Raw genomic sequence first — 21,063 nt, forward strand, 5'->3', positions numbered from 1 at the left:
TGTAATTATGTGTTGTACTTCTCGGTAATTGTGGTAAGTGTAATAGAGCATCATGGTAGTATTTAGTTCATCAACAATATTCATGTATTAAGGAAAAGGCAAAGGGACCAATTATAAGTCATTGTAAAACCAATTTGTTGGATACAAATTATAGAACCCAATTAATGTTGAAAGAATGATTTTAAGTATTCTGTGTTCTCACTCTTCTGAAACTTGTTAGCATTAATTGTGTTGAAAGAAAAGAATGAATTACCAAGATCAAATATTCATTTAACACTCGTATGCAAATTCTTAATGTTAGCATTTTGTCCAGGAGAATGTGTCAGTTGTCAATTTTATCTTGTTTCACATACTCACTTCAGGGAACTGTATTCATGAGCATATCATAATGCATGATGGGAAAAAAATCACATTAAATTTACTGGCGGAATGGTATCTCTATATTTTATTGGAATACATGTCATATGTGAAATACTTACACCCTTCACAAAAGTCATGCTTCTTTGTGTCATCACTATTTTCTGAAAATAACTTTATCAAAAATAAGTAAAATTTGAAGTGATTCTCATTTGAAAATTGATCTATAATGCACACCACACTCATCGTTTTCCATTAGGCTACTTCCCCTTTTATAATTTATAGAACTGCTTTCTTATTCATATTGCCACTGTATTCAAATTAACTTTCTAGATTTTCATTAACATGCAGCAGACACAGAATTTCAATCAACATTACATATGTGTAAGATTTTAAGTTACTGATTTTAGTTGCAAAATTCTGTTATGGCTCAACAAATATTCGAAACAACTTTAATGGATACTGTAGAATACTTTATTTTCGCTTCGAATTAATTTTAAAAATCAATTGAATATACCTTTTTTCCTATATTTTACATTCAAAAATCAATGAAAATAAATTCCATACAAAGCACCACAAATTTCTTTTCAGCAAAAATTTAATTCCAGCTAAAATAAAGTATTTTACAGTAATGAATTTTGATCAAAAATCTTTGAGTTGATAATGTTTTTTTAAAATTTTTTCTCTAAAATCATGAATCATTAAATTGCATTGTGATAAATATCTCAAAGGTGATAGTTGTATCTGAAAGGAGACATTCAACAGTTGTGTATTTTTTATAGATTTTTTTTTTATATTTTTGTAATAACTTGAAGCATTTTGAATACTGTGAAAATATCATGTAATTGTTTTTCCATACTTGAACAGAATTGTAATTGCCGTGTTGAACAACTCATGACATTTGTTACATCAAATATGAATGGAGTTTAAAAGCTTCATGTCAATTGGCCCATCACAAAGTGAATTGAAAGACTTCTGCCTATTGGCCATCAATACAAGAAGGGAGATTAATTTGTTAGTGGATGAATTCTATCGGGTCAGAAAAGTTTGTGTAAAGCATCCATTGCCCTCTCGTTGCCATTGTTTTCTATCAGTATTGACACATTCAATGTTTCCATTAAATATTAACCAGACATAATTTGGCAAAGCCCTTGACTTTCAGACTATTTACTACAATGATGGTAGTTGCATTGTTAAAAGTTATCAGACAAGAATATTATTTGATGTACACTAGTAATGCATTTTAGGGTTCGAAAAAAAAAAAAAGATTTTTAAATGTATTTCTCTTCCTCAAACTTTTTTTGTAGAATTGTTTTTTTTTATTAATAAACTTTTCTCAAAAAAAACCCTGAAGTTGATTTTACTTGTACTTGCCATTAAGTTTTTTTTATATAAAACTAGTTGAGGCAACCACAATGTCAGTGAACCCCTCCATACATTATGACGTTTCAGTGAACCCCTCCATGCATTATGACGTGTCAGTGAACCCCTCCATGCATTATGACGTGTCAGTGAAACCCCTCCATACATTATGACGTTTCAGTGAACCCCTCCATACATTATGACGTTTCAGTGAACCCCTCCATACATTATGACGTTTCAGTGAACCCCTCCATGCATTATGACGTGTCAGTGAAACCCCTCCATACATTATGACGTTTCAGTGAACCCCTCCATACATTATGACGTTTCAGTGAACCCCTCCATACATTATGACGTTTCAGTGAACCCCTCCATACATTATGACGTTTCAGTGAACCCCTCCATACATTATGTGTCAGTGAACCCCTCCATACATTATGACGTGTCAGTAAACCCCTCCATGCATTATGACGTGTCAGTGAACCCCTCCATGCATTATGACGTGTCAGTGAACCCTTCCATGCATTATGACGTGTCAGTGAACCCCTCCATGCATTATGACGTGTCAGTGAACCCCTCCATGCATTATGACGTGTCAGTGAACCCCTCCATACATTATGACGTGTCAGTGAACCCCTCCATGCATTATGACGTGTCAGTGAACCCCTCCATACATTATGACGTGTCAGTGAACCCCTCCATACATTATGACGTTTCAGTGGGCCCCTCCATACATTATGACGTGTCAGTGAACCCCTCCATACATTATGACGTGTCAGTGAACCCCTCCATACATTATGACGTGTCAGTGAACCCCTCCATGCATTATGACGTATCAGTGAACCCCTCAATACATTATGACGTGTCAGTGAACCCCTCCATACATTATGACGTGTCAGTGAACCCCTCCATGCATTATGACGTTTCAGTGGACCCCTCCATACATTATGACGTGTCAGTGGGCCCCTCCATGCAATATGACATGTCAGTGGACACCTCAATGTAATATGACATGTCAGTGGGACCCTCCATGCAATATGACATGTCAGTGGACACCTTAATGCAATATGACATGTCAGTGGACCCTCCATGCAATATGACATGTCATTGGGTTCCTCAACGCAATGACATGTCATTGGTTCCCTCCATTCAATACAACATGTCAGTTGTTCCCTCCATGCAATATGACATGTCAGTGGACCCCTCAATGCAATATGACATGTCAGCGGACAATCTGTGCAATATGACATGTCATTTGGTTTCTCAACGCAATGACATGTCATTGGTCCTCTCCATTCAATACAACATGTCATTGGTCCCCTCCATTCAATACATGTCAGTGGTCCCCTCCATACATTATGACGTGTCAGTGGTCCCCTCCATGCATTATGACGTTTCAGTGGACCCCTCCATACATTATGACGTGTCAGTGAACCCCTCCATGCAATATGACATGTCAGTGGGCCCCTCCATGCAATATGACATGTCAGTGAACCCCTCCATACATTATGACATGTCAGTGAACCCCTCCATACATTATGACGTGTCAGTGAACCCCTCCATACATTATGACGTGTCAGTGAACCCCTCCATGCAATATGACATGTCAGTGGGCCCCTCCATGCAATACGACATGTCAGTGGACACCTTAATGCAATATGACATGTCAGTGGACCCTCCATGCAATATGACATGTCATTGGGTTCCTCAACGCAATGACATGTCATTGGTTCCTTCCATTCAATACAACATGTCAGTTGTTCCCTCCATGCAATATGACATGTCAGTGGACCCCTCAATGCAATATGACATGTCAGTGGACCCTCCGTGCAATATGACATGTCATTGGGTTCCTCAACGCAATGACATGTCATTGGTCGCCTCCATTCAATACATGTCAGTGGTCCCTCCATGCAATATGACATGTCATTGGGTTCCTCAACGCTATGACATGTCATTGGTCCCCTCCATTCAATACAACATGTCAGTGGTCCCCTCCATGCAATACATGTCAGTGGTCCCCTCCATGCAATACAACCTCATATATGACCTCAATCATGTCTACTGTGTTGTATTATGTTTGTAACCTTTTGTAGCATCCATATCAGGCTATGAGAGTTGTGAGAAAACTCATTGTCATATTGTGGCATTTATTTACACTATGTATTGGTTCTGCTCACCAGCATTCCCTCAATACCACGTTAGTAGGGTAATGACTATAGCATATACATTCAAGTCCACAGAAGTCAACTAGAGCAAAAACAAAATACTTTTCATATAGAATACTTTATTCAAATATAACAGACATTAACACCACATATTCTCATTCAATACCAGTACTGCTGTGGTAAATACAAACTCTGCCCCGATAAAATGGAAGCCAACAAGAAATACAAACCATTCCCATTATGCCAATGAATAGAAATATATGATACTAAAATGCCAATGATTAATATTTTTTGAAAGAATATTTACAAGACCCAAAAGAGAGAAATATTACAAAAGAGGCAGTAGTGTTGTTTTAAAGACACATTCAACACTGCAAGGGACACAACATTTACAACACATTAAATATACATATATATTTACATTATCAGTACATGACACACTCAACATTAAATCCCCAGTCATAGAACACTCAAGTGCTCCCCCCTCCCCCTTCCTGATGCAGCACCATATGCTTCAGTCAGCTGACACATCATTTACAGAGAAATCTAACAGCTAATAAGCCAAATCACACAAAACATGTACTTAGATATAACCCTCTCGGTTGTACCAGCAATTGCTAGATAAATTAAGCTGGACTTCACAGTGGGAGCTGCCAGATCTAGTATGGCTCTGCTGCCAAATGATAAATAGTCAAAACAGCATTGTAGATGTAATTGTACACCTATAAAGGTCTATATGTTAAAGCATATGATATCCATGTGCTCCATATATCAGTCTCAGGTTAAATGTCATGCTATATACAGAAGTCAGGGCTGTTTATTTCCTCATTGAGAGAACATTAACTCTGCTTAAACAACCTTGATTTAATACATGGAGGTAGTTGAGGTCTATATTTGCACTCTTTTTGTTAACTGCAGATAAATATTACTTATAAGTGGTTTTACTACAGAGGTATGAACTCAAAACGTAGTGAGAGCTGTTTATGCTGAACACCAGAGGGAGCTGGAAATTGTACAATTTATAGAGATCTTCAGACTACTGAAAGAACAGACTGGAAATTGCTAATTATATTATCATGTGAAATGGAGGACATTCATAGGGTTGTCTGCCTCACCTACCATTCTTGCAGGCCCACTATGTTATAGTTATCTTATACAATTTCTTTTATACTCCATGATGAATTTGTCTTGAATCTGTTGTTCAATTTGTTTTCAGAATAAATAAATGAGTGACTGGTAATATAATATTGAACAATTCAGTCAAGTTTTCATAAAGTTATGCTCGCTTGAATGGTGTTTTTTTAGGGGTCACAGCTCACAAACGCAAAGAGTTAATGTGTTCACCCATCACATGAAAACACACTAACTTTCAGTAAGTCAGTTTTGCCATGTCTTATGTCTATGGACAAGATGGTGTTCAGTTTAAACAGGTGTTATTACATAGTTTTGACAAGTTTCTCCATTTCTGTCAATTCAAGGTGTTGTGTAAGTAAATGATATGCAAATACAAGGCATTTATAGTACAATAATTAGTTACCGGAGTATGTGAGGTTCTTGAGTTTAAGATAAGTTACTAGGTACTGTGAAAGTCAAATAAAAGAAAACACATATGTGATCCTGATTTTAAAATAGAACCAATACACATAAGGCAATCTCTTGCATGCAATAACATCAATGTGCATATCTGGTGGTACTCTGTGGAGCTTCACTCATCACATTTTTTTATAAACCTGAAAAAAAATTGCAGAATATTACGTATTTCCTCAGAATGTCTACCATTTTTTGTGAAATAATGATCCTACAAATGTACTTCACCAATTATATACCCATTATCACCTTAATATTGTGTACAATAAAAATGCCTGATCAAAAACTGCCCTCACCAGCCAGACTCTGAAATGTTTTGACAGCCCTCTGGTGTCAGTATTGGGAAGACATAATGTTGTATTTCAAAATTTAAAAGAAGTGGAATTTTAATGAGAGAATTAAGACTCCATTCAACAGAAATGAAAGTTCAGCTTTAAAATGTCACACCAGCGATAGTTGAGAAGAAAAGCAGTTTTGTACAGAAACGAAGATCAGACATTTTAACCAAAATAAATATTTAAAATTGATGAATTAGGAATTAACACAAGATTACAAACACTGTGATATAAACTTATGAATACAATGATTGGAATAATGTTAATACATAAATTGATAAGGACACCCATGATTAATTTAATGATAAAGCCTGTGAGCGTCTGGACACCATGACTTAATAAATCACCCAAACCAAACATTTTCTGCATCTCAATAGAACTCAAATGGCTGCTAAGACCTTGTTGATAAAGAGACACAAGACATGTTTATGGCCTGTCAAATAGTCTGCCATTCCTCATGCCCACTATTCCAAATACAATATCACAGTTACATAGGTTGAGAGGACAGTAAACATAACGAAAACAAAATGTCAGGCAACTCTCTCATTCTCAACAAGATTTTGGATGTCATTTGCATATAAGGTCATTAGTATGACCCTAGAATCCTAAAATTATGTTTAGTTTTCAATTTGGTTCTAATCTCCATAGCTATGGATCCATTAATTACAATTTTCCATCTGGGATCAATCATCCATTCAAACCAAAATATTTAATAACTTAAGATCATCATTACAGGGTAGCTTCATTTATTTTTGATAATTAGTATTAATTAACATATTGGAAATACAGAGCTATGGGTATTATTTGACTCTTTTCATGTAATTTGAGTAATGCCTATGTATGACAATTAGTAATTTCCCATCACAGTCAGCTAATGGCTGTAGATTTGATTGTTTGAATAAAACAACTGTCAGTGTATTTTATTTCTCAAAACGCTTATGACATCACACAGCATGTGTGGATGTTTGGCTGATATATTACTAGCATCAAAGCTAGGGGTAAGTAGAGTGGTGTATATTGAGTGGAAAGCTGCATACCAATACATGTAGAAGTTAGGCTAGACCTAGACATTAATGGGGTGGTGTATACAAAAATGTAGCGAGTAGAACGCTGCATAGAATTTAGGGTACAAAATGAGATAATAATAGCATTGTAGCTAGGAGTGTTGTATAGCGAGTAGAAAGATGCATAGAATTTAGGGTACAAAATGAGATAATAATAGCATTGTAGCTAGGAGTGTTGTATAGCGAGTAGAACGCTGCATAGAATTTAGGGTACAAAATGAGATAATAATAGCATTGTAGCTAGGAGTGTTGTATAGCGAGTAGAACGCTGCATAGAATTTAGGGTACAAAATGAGATAATAATAGCATTGTAGCTAGGAGTGTTGTATAGCGAGTAGAAAGATGCATAGAATTTAGGGTACAAAATGAGATAATAATAGCATTGTAGCTAGGAGTGTTGTATAGCGAGTAGAAAGATGCATAGAATTTAGGGTACAAAATGAGATAATAATAGCATTGTATCTAGGAGTGTTGTATAGCGAGTAGAAAGATGCATAGAATTTAGGGTACAAAATGAGATAATAATAGCATTGTAGCTAGGAGTGTTGTATAGCGAGTAGAAAGATGCATAGAATTTAGGGTACAAAATGAGATAATAATAGCATTGTAGCTAGGAGTGTTGTATAGCGAGTAGAAAGATGCATAGAATTTAGGGTACAAAATGAGATAATAATAGCATTGTAGCTAGGAGTGTTGTATAGCGAGTAGAACGCTGCATAGAATTTAGGGTACAAAATGAGATAATAATAGCATTGTAGCTAGGAGTGTTGTATAGCGAGTAGAACGCTGCATAGAATTTAGGGTACAAAATGAGATAATAATAGCATTGTAGCTAGGAGTGTTGTATAGCGAGTAGAAAGATGCATAGAATTTAGGGTACAAAATGAGATAATAATAGCATTGTAGCTAGGAGTGTTGTATAGCGAGTAGAAAGATGCATAGAATTTAGGGTACAAAATGAGATAATAATAGCATTGTAGCTAGGAGTGTTGTATAGCGAGTAGAACGCTGCATAGAATTTAGGGTACAAAATGAGATAATAATAGCATTGTAGCTAGGAGTGTTGTATAGCGAGTAGAAAGATGCATAGAATTTAGGGTACAAAATGAGATAATAATAGCATTGTAGCTAGGAGTGTTGTATAGCGAGTAGAAAGATGCATAGAATTTAGGGTACAAAATGAGATAATAATAGCATTGTAGCTAGGAGTGTTGTATAGCGAGTAGAAAGATGCATAGAATTTAGGGTACAAAATGAGATAATAATAGCATTGTAGCTAGGAGTGTTGTATAGCGAGTAGAAAGATGCATAGAATTTAGGGTACAAAATGAGATAATAATAGCATTGTAGCTAGGAGTGTTGTATAGCGAGTAGAAAGATGCATAGAATTTAGGGTACAAAATGAGATAATAATAGCATTGTAGCTAGGAGTGTTGTATAGCGAGTAGAACGCTGCATAGAATTTAGGGTACAAAATGAGATAATAATAGCATTGTAGCTAGGAGTGTTGTATAGCGAGTAGAAAGATGCATAGAATTTAGGGTACAAAATGAGATAATAATAGCATTGTAGCTAGGAGTGTTGTATAGCGAGTAGAAAGATGCATAGAATTTAGGGTACAAAATGAGATAATAATAGCATTGTAGCTAGGAGTGTTGTATAGCGAGTAGAAAGATGCATAGAATTTAGGGTACAAAATGAGATAATAATAGCATTGTAGCTAGGAGTGTTGTATAGCGAGTAGAAAGATGCATAGAATTTAGGGTACAAAATGAGATAATAATAGCATTGTAGCTAGGAGTGTTGTATAGCGAGTAGAAAGATGCATAGAATTTAGGGTACAAAATGAGATAATAATAGCATTGTAGCTAGGAGTGTTGTATAGCGAGTAGAAAGAAGCATAGAATTTAGGGTACAAAATGAGATAATAATAGCATTGTAGCTAGGAGTGTTGTATAGCAAGTAGAAAGAAGCATAGAATTTAGGGTACAAAATGAGATAATAATAGCATTGTAGCTAGGAGTGTTGTATAGCGAGTAGAAAGAAGCATAGAATTTAGGGTACAAAATGAGATAATAATAGCATTGTAGCTAGGAGTGTTGTATAGCGAGTAGAAAGATGCATAGAATTTAGGGTACAAAATGAGATAATAATAGCATTGTATCTAGGAGTGTTGTATAGCGAGTAGAAAGATGCATAGAATTTAGGGTACAAAATGAGATAATAATAGCATTGTAGCTAGGCATTAGAAGAGGGTTGTATAGCGAGTAGAAAGAAGCATAGAATTTCAGATATCCTGGATCATACCTAAACTATATATATCATATATATATATGATACATGTAGTATTATTACATTGTCACTAATCTTGTGTTTTTCTCTGATTTATATAAAGGACATTACTGACCCCCATTACTGACAATCTCAAGAGAACAATGTCAAATCTTAGTTCTTTTAGCTATATAGTCTATCAAAGAGGGGTATCACAGCGGGGTATCAGGGAGAGGTATCAGAGATAGGGAAATCAGAGAGGGGCATCAGAGAGAGGTATCAGAGAGAGGGATATTAGGGAGGTGTATTTGAGAAGGGTATCAGGGAGGGATATCAGATAAGGATATAAGAGAGAGGGAAAATAGGGAGGGGTATCAAAGAGAGGGATATCAGAGAGGGGTATCAGAGAGGGATATCAGAGAGGAGTATCAGAGAGAGGGAAAATAGGGAGGGATATCAAAGAGAGGGATATCAGAGAGGGGTATCAGAGAGGGGTATCAGAGAGGGATATCAGAGAGAGGGATATCAGAGAGAGGGATATCAGAGAGGGATATCAGAAAGAGGGATATCAGAGAGGGATATCAGAGAGGGATATCTGAGAAGGGTATGAGGAATGTGTTATACATGTAGCAATGAATGATAATTCCTGTTAGGTTTAGATTCATATTGATTACAAATATTTGTATGATATGTGAATGAGCCAGAGATACACAGTGCACTTGTTTTATCAGGTGTTGGGTAACAGCAATGTGATTGTCAGGAGTAAAAATGACTAAAACACAACATTAAAAATGAACAAATAATGACATGATCAGTTAACAGAAATCGAACATACATAAAATTAAACCAATAATATTGCAGTGTCTAATGTGAAAGCTGAAAAATGAACCAATATTGCTGTGTACTTCATGACCAGATCAATTAGTGTGGAAGGGGCAAACAAGGTGGAAAGATTGACGTTTACATTGTGTTATAAAATGGATTAGTACTTCTTTGTTTTAACTGTCGTAATGGATGGGATTTGCCTTGTTGATACCTGACTTTCCGTGTTCCGGCAGACTGTGAAGAACCTTCTGAAGGTAAAAAAAGATCTCTTGGTCTGGCAACTGGAGCGTCTGATTGTTCATTCGGCAAGGGTATGTAAAATGCAGACCTCCCTGTAGTTCTATTACATGGTATGACAAATGTTTCCTGACTGTCAGTGTCTGCTTTACTGCTCCCACATGCCGTTTCAGATGTACAAACTGATGCTTTCTCCTCAGAAGTAGTAAAGTCAAGTGACTGGCTTGTCTTATCTACAAATACATCATCATGCTTGTAGTCCTTAGTTTCAGTATCTAACGATGCACTCTGTCTATTGTATTTACCAACTAAACCTTTCACTGTACTTGTGTTGGCAACATCCATTGCATCTGATGATTCAGCAGTTATAGTTATTGTGTCAGCGTCATCTGTTTCTGGGAATTCCGGTACAAACACCACATCTGGAGATAACATTTCATCAGACATTTTAGCAATGGATGATGATCTTTTTATTTCTGTCTCTTCAAACTGTTTAGCTATAGTCTTAACGCATGATGGCGTTCCAAGCAGATTGACATTTTCATCACTGCAGCTGTGTGTCCTCACTGAGAAATAAAACCACAATTTTAGATATTGTAGAGCTGGTTGATTTCAATTACAGATTGTATTAAACCAGAGATTAAAGTGAAAAGTACTGATGCCAATGCATCAAGTGAGTAAATGTTATCCAGAGTGAGATTATCAAGAATATGCCAATCTTATCTGCACTGATGTTGTGGATGGTTGTAGTGAAAGTGTATAATGTACTTGCATGGAGTTCATGCACAGAATAAAAGCTAACTATACCTGATTCTGGTTCAACTACATCAAAAGTCCCTTCATCTTCACATCCCAACATTACTTGTCCCAATCCACGTATCTTTCTTAGTTCTTCTACAGTCAGTCTGCCTTCTTTCACACACTCATGTTGTAAGTCGGCTAAATCTAGTTTTAAAACAAAATGAATACTGATGACAAACTGGATGTCTGGTTGATTGTACTGAATATTCTTTTTCAGCTAAGATTGTCCTCAACACTTCAGCCTAATTAATAGATGTTTTCAAAGTCTCCCAATCATATACAGCATTTAGTCTAAGTTTGTCATTTGGTATTCCTTGGTATTCATAGAGCTGGTTTATACTTGTGACATTATGGAATGTACTGCTCTACAAATATCCAGTGATGACCTTTTTGTCACATGACCAACTCTGGGAACCTGTAATTTTACATTCCTAAGCTTACAAATTATATGCTAATTTATGCCAATTACACAGAAGTGTTATGGAAATGTGCATTTTCAGTTATGGTCGTTGATGGTTTCCAATAATCTGCAAAAGATTACCTTTAAGGCACAGGTAGGACAAAATTGTTTGTTTCCATTTCATTGCATAACTGTGACATCAAAACAAGTATGCAAGGTTGTGTGCAGCCACTGGAACAATTTTCTGCATAAATCTGTGTAGGATTGAGTTTGAAATGGCACTACCTGATTATAAGTACTAATGAGTGACTGAGCCAAGTGCAAAAAATATCACTTTGTTTGTAAACACACCTTGATTTTTAGCTGTATCTTTAGTTTTTCCTTCGATCGCTTCCCTTTGTTGCCGGACACTACCAGCTGGTAGTTCAATAGTTTCATTTCGGTAACAAACTTTCACAGTCGCTGGTGAGACATTGTTGGATTCACTCTTCTTTTTTACTGTTGGTGACGAAGTACTGCTATCACAGCTTTTCTCTTCATCACTGCTAGTATCTAATGAGAAAGAACAACATCCCCATCATTAAATTAAAGCTTGCATTATGCACACATACTAAAAGCCAATAATAGACTGACAGAAAAGGATTTAATAGGAAACATCTAAACAATGTCATGAAATGTCAAGGTGGACTTACAAATGTACTTACTTGTACAGATCACGGCAATCTCTTGTCCTTGCTTCTTCTCCTCCTCTACATCTACAGATTTGCAGTCACTCTTTTTACTTGTGACAATATGTTCATCTCTTGGAGAGGTAGCCTCTATAATCCGAATTTTGACTTTTTCAGATGTGTCCTTCTTTTCATCTGACACTAATTTTATTAACTCCTCTAGAGTGCTTGACAACTCATCAGTCTCCTTACGCCTCAGCTCAAAGTCCTGAGCTTGTCTCTTAACTTTGCCAGGTTCGTATGCTATCTCTTCACCAGCAATAACAACAAGTTGACCATCCTCTTTTTCCACCATTGGTGTATCTTCCTCATTAGAATCTTTTATTTCAGTTTTTGGTTTGTCATCTTTCTTTTCTTCTACTCCACGATCAGAATTTCCTAAATCTATTTTTAGCAGCTCTGCATCCCCTACAGAGCTGGTTCTGGAACTTTTAGCACTCTCATCAGAATGTACATTTTTTTCACATGATAGAGCTCTATCACGTGAAATCGACTCAGAGACTCCTTTTGTCCCCATTTCCATATGCCGATAAAACATATCCCTTGTCCTTTTCACAGTTCCAGGTTCAGGCACAGACTGTTCAGAAACATCAGCTATGAATTCAGTATCATTGCAAACAGTTTCCATGGCAACTGCATCCTCACCGTGAGTGTCTATATTTCCACTCTCTTGGACAAGAGTATTCAGCCTCAAATCCTCCGTACTTCCGAGTGGAGATGCTCGACTACTTCGGCGACTACTTCTCTGGGAACTCTCATTTGAGTTTTTCGCAGATCTAATCCCATGGTCTTCAAGTTCAGCTCTCAACCTCTCTTCTAATTCTTGCTTTTGACGTTGCACTGTGCCTGGTTGTATACATTCCTTAACGTAGGTCTCTATACTGTCTGCCCTTTCCTTCACATGCTCATCAACGTGAACATTACCACCTACAATCTCACTGTCCACATGCTCCTCTTTCATTACATCAACTTTATCACCGCTGACTTCAGGCACATCAGGTACAGTCTGCCTCATGTCAGGCTCATCCAACTCAATTATGATAACTTCTTTCACAGCTTCCGTTTCAGACTTCTCTTCTTCAGCAAGAGGCAGAACTGCTAAATTCCCGTCAGCACAGCATGGTTCATCAGTTACCGAGGGTAACGCAATTCCCTCATCTTCAGCTTCATCTGTTACATCATTTGTAGGTACATCAGCATCTTCTTTACTCATCGTCAACACAGGCACTGGCACACTTAACTCCATAAATCCATCATCCAAGGGCAATAAGTTTTCTCTAACACAAGACAATCCATTATCAATAACACCTGCAACAGTTGAATGATCGGGTTGATCCTCTGATTCAACATGATTCAAATGTATTCCTTCAACTTGTACATCTTCTTCTAACGGCATTTCAAATTTCTTTAAAAGATTCAGTTTGACAGCTTCTTTGTTTTGCTCAGAAATTTCTTTTGACACATCTTGTTCCTGACACTCTTCTGATTTCCCATCATTCACTGACAAAGATTCTACCTCCTCCCCAGAGTCCATACTTCTCAGTAGTTGGTTAGATGTGTACTCATCGGGTGACCATGACCTTGGTCTGCCTTTAATGGTCAGTAGGTCGTCAGTTGTTAGGCAACCATCTGGATAAGATGTACTTGGAAAAAAATCGCTCTCATCATTGTCAAATTTCTCATCTGCCAGATTTGAAGTGGATTTACTCCGCCACAAATAGTTATGCCTCTGTTTACTATAAAGAAATAAAAAACAACATAATAAATGAAAGGTTAAGATAGGGTAGATGTCTATTTTTGTCTTGCGGCAATCACATCTGAAAACTGGTCGCCCATTGAGACAATGATAAAAACAAATCCTGAAACCACAATATTCACATACTCGTTTTTCTAATTTTTAACTTAGTTTCATTAGTTTTATTTTGTGAAAAACATAAACATCGGTTCACAGGATTCTGAAATATGACTCAGGACAGACTGACGCACGGACGGATAGACTCAGGAACTCATGGACGGTCGGGACATGTATTCTAACATGTATGATCTATGTACTAAATTTGAATGAAAACTGACAAAGCATGTTCAAAATACGATATTTTCAAAAAACAAGATGGCTGCCAGTCGGCCATCTTTGATCCAATTGTGAAATAAATCGTCATGGACATGTATCCTAACATGTGTAATCTATGTACCAAGTTTGAATGAAAACTGACAAAGCATGTCCAAAATACAACATTTTCAAAAAACAAGATGGCTACCAGTCAGCCATTTTGAATTGAATCACTAAACCACTGCATGTGCATATGTCCCACGTAAAGTACTAGGCACATGCAAAGAATGAACGGAATCGGCCCAAGGGATTCTGAGATATGACTCCGGACGGACGCATGGACGGAGACCGAATTATAAGTCCCCATTTTCGGACCTCGTCCGAACGGGGACTAATAACATGTGCCAGGTTTTGTTATTCATTTCTGATTTTTTTTTTGTTTAATACAACTTTATTTTACTTCAAATGAGTGAAATTAGAACTAATGTAAATACTGCTTTTTATAGAAAAGCACATTTTTCTTAAGATGTATCGTAATTTGTGATATTTACATAATAATCTGCAAATTTGATGTTGAAAACAATAGAATTTACATCCGTAAAAGAATCTATTTTAATTTGCTATTGGAAAATACGTAAAAGACCATAAATTAATTTTTCAAGTTATCATATCATTTAATTCATCTGTACTGAATACATGCTAGTAAATATGATCAATGTAGTCACCTGGCATCCAGAATACCTTGATATTCCACTAACTGTCTCATGAACGAAGCATTAGGATTAACAACACTACGTCGATCTTTAACATATTTAAATGTGTCATCCAATGACCAACCATATTCCTTCATTGCATATGACATCACCTGATGATAATAAATTACAGTTATAATAATAATATTTCACCATTTTCCACACATATATATGATAGCTGTATAAAACACTTTCCAGGAAAAAAATTTAATATCCAGCATACAATTAAGGTCTCATGCCACTAATCAACCAATGGCTTGCAATTTGAAAGCCTTGCAAGAACCAATGACATTTTTTAAATATTTTTTTTCTCAGGTGCTCCCTGTTTGAGGACGTGATCACCTGGGTCAAAGGTGAGACCAACATGTGGTCTTTTGTTAACTACTTAGCGACTGTGTACCTGTGGGTTTATTCTGTGTGTATTTGGATGTTCCAATCTTTATGTTTTTCCAGTGGTTTCTCTAGGTGCAATCCAAATACAGTAGGTGTGTCTTGTTTACCTGAGATTTGTAAGAGTTTGAGCTGGCCAACATGTTAGTTTTTTTCATGTGGATGATTACTGGCATGTTGATTTGCTATTTTTGAGCCATGTTTTCAACTTTGTTCATCATTTTCATATAGCAATCTCGTCATATGTTAACATTGTCATCTATGGAGATTCAAATAGTGGTATGAACCCTAAATACAAATTGTGGGTGCTTCTATTAGATATGTGTGTCTAACCTATGATAAGGGCATTGTAAAAAGTCACTGATTGAGAGACTGATTTATTTCCCATACACCTATCATTGCACTATCCCTCTGCTGAGGTTAAACCACATTAAATATACTCACTGTTGCTGCCGATCTACTCACACCCATTTTACAGTGAACCAACACCTTCGAGCCAAGTTCTCTGAAACGAGAAACACAAGAGATATTTATGTACACACACATCAAAGATACCAGAGAGTTTTCACAGTGAACTTACAGTTTTATTTCGCCATTTTGAGTAAACCAACAGTTGTATTTTTTACATATCAATACAACAGGTGACATATAACACCAGTGCAAATGTTTGTATATTGACACTGGAAAAAAGTAGTGCCAGAAGCAGAAGCAGTGCCAGAAAAGTGCCAGAAGTAGTGCCAGAACATTCTCTGACTTCTCATTTGTACTTGAATCCAAGACATCCACACTGAAGTAAAACAATCACTTGTTTGCCAGTCAGTAGCATCAGTATTAACGCTGTTAACATATAGACATGTACATGTATACAAATACAATTTCCATGGAAACAAGTTCAGTAACTCATTCCTATTTCACTCACTTTTTAATGCACAGAGAATAAGTGCCACAATAAAGACAAATTATTGTTAAGAAATTATCTCATAAATTTCAGATGATCATTTACTAATTACTTCCGATAAGAAAATTTGTAAATATAGGTATTTTCTGACACAGATATTCATTGACACTGTACAACATGTTTTTTCAAGCAGCACATATGTATTGATGGATTTACTTACTTTGCTTTGGACATAAATTTATAGGTCTCGTCCCAGTAACGAATCAACTGAGTCTCTTCAACATCATACACTCTAATATTCTTGTACTCAAAATGACCGGGATAAAAGTTGTCAATTTCTTTCGTCAAATTCAATATAAAACCAATGCTATAGACATATCACATAACAATATAATAAGACATTCTCTGATTTCTTTAAATACAGCTGTTGAATATTTTTTATTTAATCAATAAACTTTATTAATCTACTGTATTTTGAATAGTCACCAGTTGCTATCTCAAGGTTGAATGCTCCCTATATTTTATTAAAAGACGTACATAATTAAACGTCAAGTTGTAACAAATCTTATGGTTCAGCATGTTGTATTCACATTAAATTTAATTTAAAATGAGACAGATACACTGGTAAATTTTGCATTTCACCTATGAATACACAGACAATAATGTTCATTCAGAATGAATAATATTAATAAGATGACATGTAAATAACCACTGTCAGGTTGTGTTTCAATACTACGGTATTATTTTTTGCACATTTTTATTTATTTTTCCTTGATTTCATTGTTTGTTTTTGAACAAATGGAGCAAATACGGTACACTTATAATTAGTTTTATACAGAGAAGCTTGATTAAGAGTGCATGACATGTATTACATGACATTACAATCAAAGGTCTTTTTCAAAAGATATGTGAGATTTATCTCAATTCTTGACTTACCCATTTTCTGTTAACTCTTCTAAATTAGAAGCATTCCATTCTGATCCCTGAATAAACAACAAACAAAATATCACAAGTCTTGAATATGAATGATAAGAATTATGGTGATGAGATGAACCTCAATATCCTTCCGAGGATGAATCATACTCATAAAATCAATGTTAGAATCCAGGACATTTACGTTACTCACGATGATAAGCATGTGACATGCTTGTAATGTTCTACTATTTTGCCATTTCACATGTTTGTGTTACACAAGTTCAATTTTTTAGTATCTCTAAAACCATTGGTTAGATCGAATAATTACCAAGAACCTTGATTATCTACTACCATTTACTATATATTTTATTTATCACTTCCTGCAGCTTTCTCAAATTTTAAATTTTTTTTCAGAATAGACATTATTACCAGTACACAATAAATGCCTACATACCAAATACACATGGTCAAATATACAGGAGGCTGCATCCATCTGTCTTAATATAATAATCATTTCTTCATCAATAAAAAACCTGTATTCTTTTAAATCCATGTTAAGGTCTTCTTGTAATAGTGAACGCACCTACAATAATGATGATACAAATATGCTGAATAAATACTATTTAGCCTATCACATCTGTTCTAACATAACTGATATCCCAATCTCAATGAGCCCTTGGCTATGAATAACAAAAACTGATACTAAATTAAAATCAGTATCTTTTGAAAATTCAGTTGAAATTTGTTTCATGCTGCAATAACAAACTGAAATAGATATTGATATTTAGTAATCGTAAAAAGTGGGAAGTCACTTTTCAGTCAAACATAAATGGTGCCAGTTGACTGACTGAACCTGTACTCGTTGCCCGAAGTAAGGTAGTATTATGAGATTCAACACACTCTATTTTACAAAGCTTCCCAAAATGATTTTGTTTTAAATTTCTGATTTGAATCTTTTTTGTCAAATTCTTACAAGACTAAATATTAAACAAAATATAACCTCATTCTTGTGCAAAATGTAATTTATTGTTTATACATATTGAAACACGCTATGTCGACCACACAATAATAAGTGGAGAAATGACTTCTTTAGTCAGTATATGCTATAGTAAAATTAAATACCTGTTTACTGGTAATATTATCAATATCGACCTCCATCATTATATTACGCAACTTTTTCTTAATAAGCTTCTCTGTTGCTTCTTTTTCCGTTCTTCTAAATACGACAAACATAAATTCATTAACGACATTTAATAGCTATAATAACCTGCCAATCATTCACTGGTGTTTGCCTAATATTTTCAGAGAGAAAGTTGATTTCAGCTGTGCAGACAGCTGCTAATAAGAAATGGTTGATATAAGAAATTAAATTATAGAATGGTTCTATTAATGTTGATCAATACAGTTTCATAAAAGTCTTTAAAATTGCTGATACTATGTGAATGGATTAATTATCACTATACAAAGGGGGATATAACAAACAAATTTTTTTAAATAAATGGATTATGTAGTTAATACATAGGACACTATAGAAAAAGTAAAACAAGACCCACTTGATTAGAAAAAATTTTCACAATTGATGGAACGTCCATGTTAAAACATAGGTGATAGAACATTTCTCATGAAAACTTCACTTCAAATCCATCCACTTCGAACCCATCCACTTCGAACCCACCAACTTCGAACCCACCCACATTTATGACATTTTATTGATCTTTGTTATTAAAATCTCACTCATAACAATGTTGCTTACTTTTCTTCATATGATGGTGAATCAGGCCGATGCACTTCCAAATCTTTCATGATATACCACTCATTAATACAGGACTGCTCAGAAGTGATCATGGCTTCATAATAACCTGCCCATGTCAAATCCAATCCACCAAAGAAATAATTATTAGCTCTAGCAATATCACAGTTTTTATGAAGACACTGCAATGCAGACCTAATAAGGAATATGACATCAGAATATGGTTGAATGCAGAATACTGATTGGTTAGTTGATCTGGAGAGAGGCATCTAATTTGAATAAATGAGAATTGTAAAAGTTTCTCTTAATATGCAAGACTCCACATGCTTCATCCTGATATATACCGGTATTTCAATCAATTCAATTGTACACCACAACTCCACAGTATTCCCTCTAAGCCTTGTTTTCAAGACATTTTTTCAGTAAAATTGAACAATTTTTTTCAAAATGTATACATATTTTTATTCAAATAAATACGTGTTGCACGATGTCAACATTTTTTAGTCCCAAGTACAATAAGAACACAGTGATAATTCAATTAAAGTCTAGCTTACCACATAGCTTGTACTGAAACTGGTTTAAATATATTAGTAGTGTCATTTCTTGTCACGGAAAAACCACTGGAAAAGAAATAGTGATAACTTTATAACAATGACCTAATATGATAGATAAACTTTCTCACGCTTCATATGTTTGACACGAAAAAACACAGCAACAGTGACAAATTTGTTTGCAAACATCAAAACATAATGTTACTATAAACAATAGCAATGATACAGGTAAGTGTGCGTGTGAAACTTGCAACTCATATAGCTTTTCTGAAGGGGGTGTCTTTACAATTACAATTACTGTAAAACACATTATTTTAGCTGGAATTAATTTTCGCTGAATAGATGTTTTGGGTCTTTTGTATGGAATTTATTTTCACTGATTTTTGATGAGTTGAATGTAAAGTATAGAAAAAAAGGTATATTCACTAGATTTTATTTTCACTGAATCATTCCTTCAGCGAAAATTAATTCCAAGCGAAAATAAAGTATTCCACAGTATGTGAATTAATTGATGTTCTGATAACCAGGCGAGTCATGGGTGAAATATTACTAAATTTTCAATGACTTTCATAATGTACGAATTTTGTCAATCGTTTGTTTGAATTTCATTTGCTAACAGTTTTGTTTTTAACTCTGACATGCATGTGTGAATTCACAATGATTCAATTCTATTCCATGCCAGGCACAGTACAATGAATTTGAATGAATCAATAAATATTTGCACATATTTACAACATCAAATATGTCACATAATAGTCTTAAGACATTAATAATAAATATGAATGACCTCACAGTACAACTTTAAGAAAGCAATCAGTTTTTAATTCTCAGATGGGTAACAAAGTTAATAGGAAGTACATACATTTGTGGTAACAGTTAGTTCTAACACTACAAATTATTCCAAGTTTGAACTGTGGTGGCAGTATTTATGATCTACTCACCCATCTCCATCTAACATAATCTCCGTATCCCTCCATAATGGTAGGACTAATCCAATGGTAGCAGAGTCTTTATAATCAATGCCAAGAATCAGACTTTCCTGAGTGTCTTGTCGTCCCATACAGGATACCACAACCATGTATCGTATGCGGTGTTGATGCATACTTTCTAACTTCACAGCCTACAATGAATATTAAAGAGTTGTAAACACATCATCAACCATATAGTTTTATACTGCTGGTAATATACAGAGTGACATTTGTGTGGCTTTCAGTGTGTCAAAGCCTTGACATACCATTTACAATATCAGCTGCTCTTGTTGTCTCCACAATTGTCATCCCTTCACATGTTATTGACCTGTAGATGACCTTCTGTCATGCAGGACATCCGATTGTTACTGCTCCTTTTATTCACTTTATTGTCTGACTGATAGACCTTTGCATTATGTTTTCATTAACAATAGACCATACATGTATATTTCATGGTATGTCTACATCTATATATCGTATACTGTCACGTTTGAACTCATTACTTTTATACGTGTACCACACATTATGTTAGCTCAAAAGTTCCTATATTTAGTTGTTATTCAGGGTTTGTATCTGCACTAATTATAATCAGTCTCTACATATTTAGGCAGTCTATCAGGTTTTTGATACTAACAAATCACAGGAAAGTAAGGG

The 21,063-nt window shown here is 35.3% G+C and overlaps 1 protein-coding gene across 3 annotated transcripts in view; it reads right to left on the minus strand.

The window, feature by feature from the left end:
• Positions 1-3,986: 3,986 nt before the first annotated feature.
• The window catches only part of LOC100376065 (uncharacterized), a 33,258-nt gene continuing 16,181 nt past the window's right edge, over positions 3,987-21,063 (minus strand). For 2 of the 3 annotated variants that reach the window (XM_085491178.1, XM_085491176.1), the window contains exons 5-17: positions 20,383-20,561; positions 19,445-19,510; positions 18,894-19,085; positions 18,263-18,356; positions 17,595-17,723; positions 17,162-17,208; positions 16,446-16,592; positions 15,772-15,832; positions 14,911-15,050; positions 12,112-13,871; positions 11,759-11,959; positions 11,014-11,151; positions 9,323-10,772 (exon numbers count right to left, since the gene is read on the minus strand). In XM_085491178.1, the coding sequence (XP_085347304.1) occupies positions 10,105-10,772; positions 11,014-11,151; positions 11,759-11,959; positions 12,112-13,871; positions 14,911-15,050; positions 15,772-15,832; positions 16,446-16,592; positions 17,162-17,208; positions 17,595-17,723; positions 18,263-18,356; positions 18,894-19,085; positions 19,445-19,510; positions 20,383-20,561 (3,822 nt within the window). In that variant the 3' untranslated portion in view covers positions 9,323-10,104. Of the gene's footprint in view, positions 5,618-9,322; positions 10,773-11,013; positions 11,152-11,758; positions 11,960-12,111; positions 13,872-14,910; positions 15,051-15,771; positions 15,833-16,445; positions 16,593-17,161; positions 17,209-17,594; positions 17,724-18,262; positions 18,357-18,893; positions 19,086-19,444; positions 19,511-20,382; positions 20,562-21,063 lie in introns of those variants that run through there. The other variant, XM_085491177.1, reaches the window with a different exon arrangement.

The sequence above is a fragment of the Saccoglossus kowalevskii genome, chromosome 16, assembly GCF_978046115.1.
Source record: "Saccoglossus kowalevskii chromosome 16, keSacKowa6.1, whole genome shotgun sequence".
NCBI classification, from domain to species: domain Eukaryota; kingdom Metazoa; phylum Hemichordata; class Enteropneusta; family Harrimaniidae; genus Saccoglossus; species Saccoglossus kowalevskii.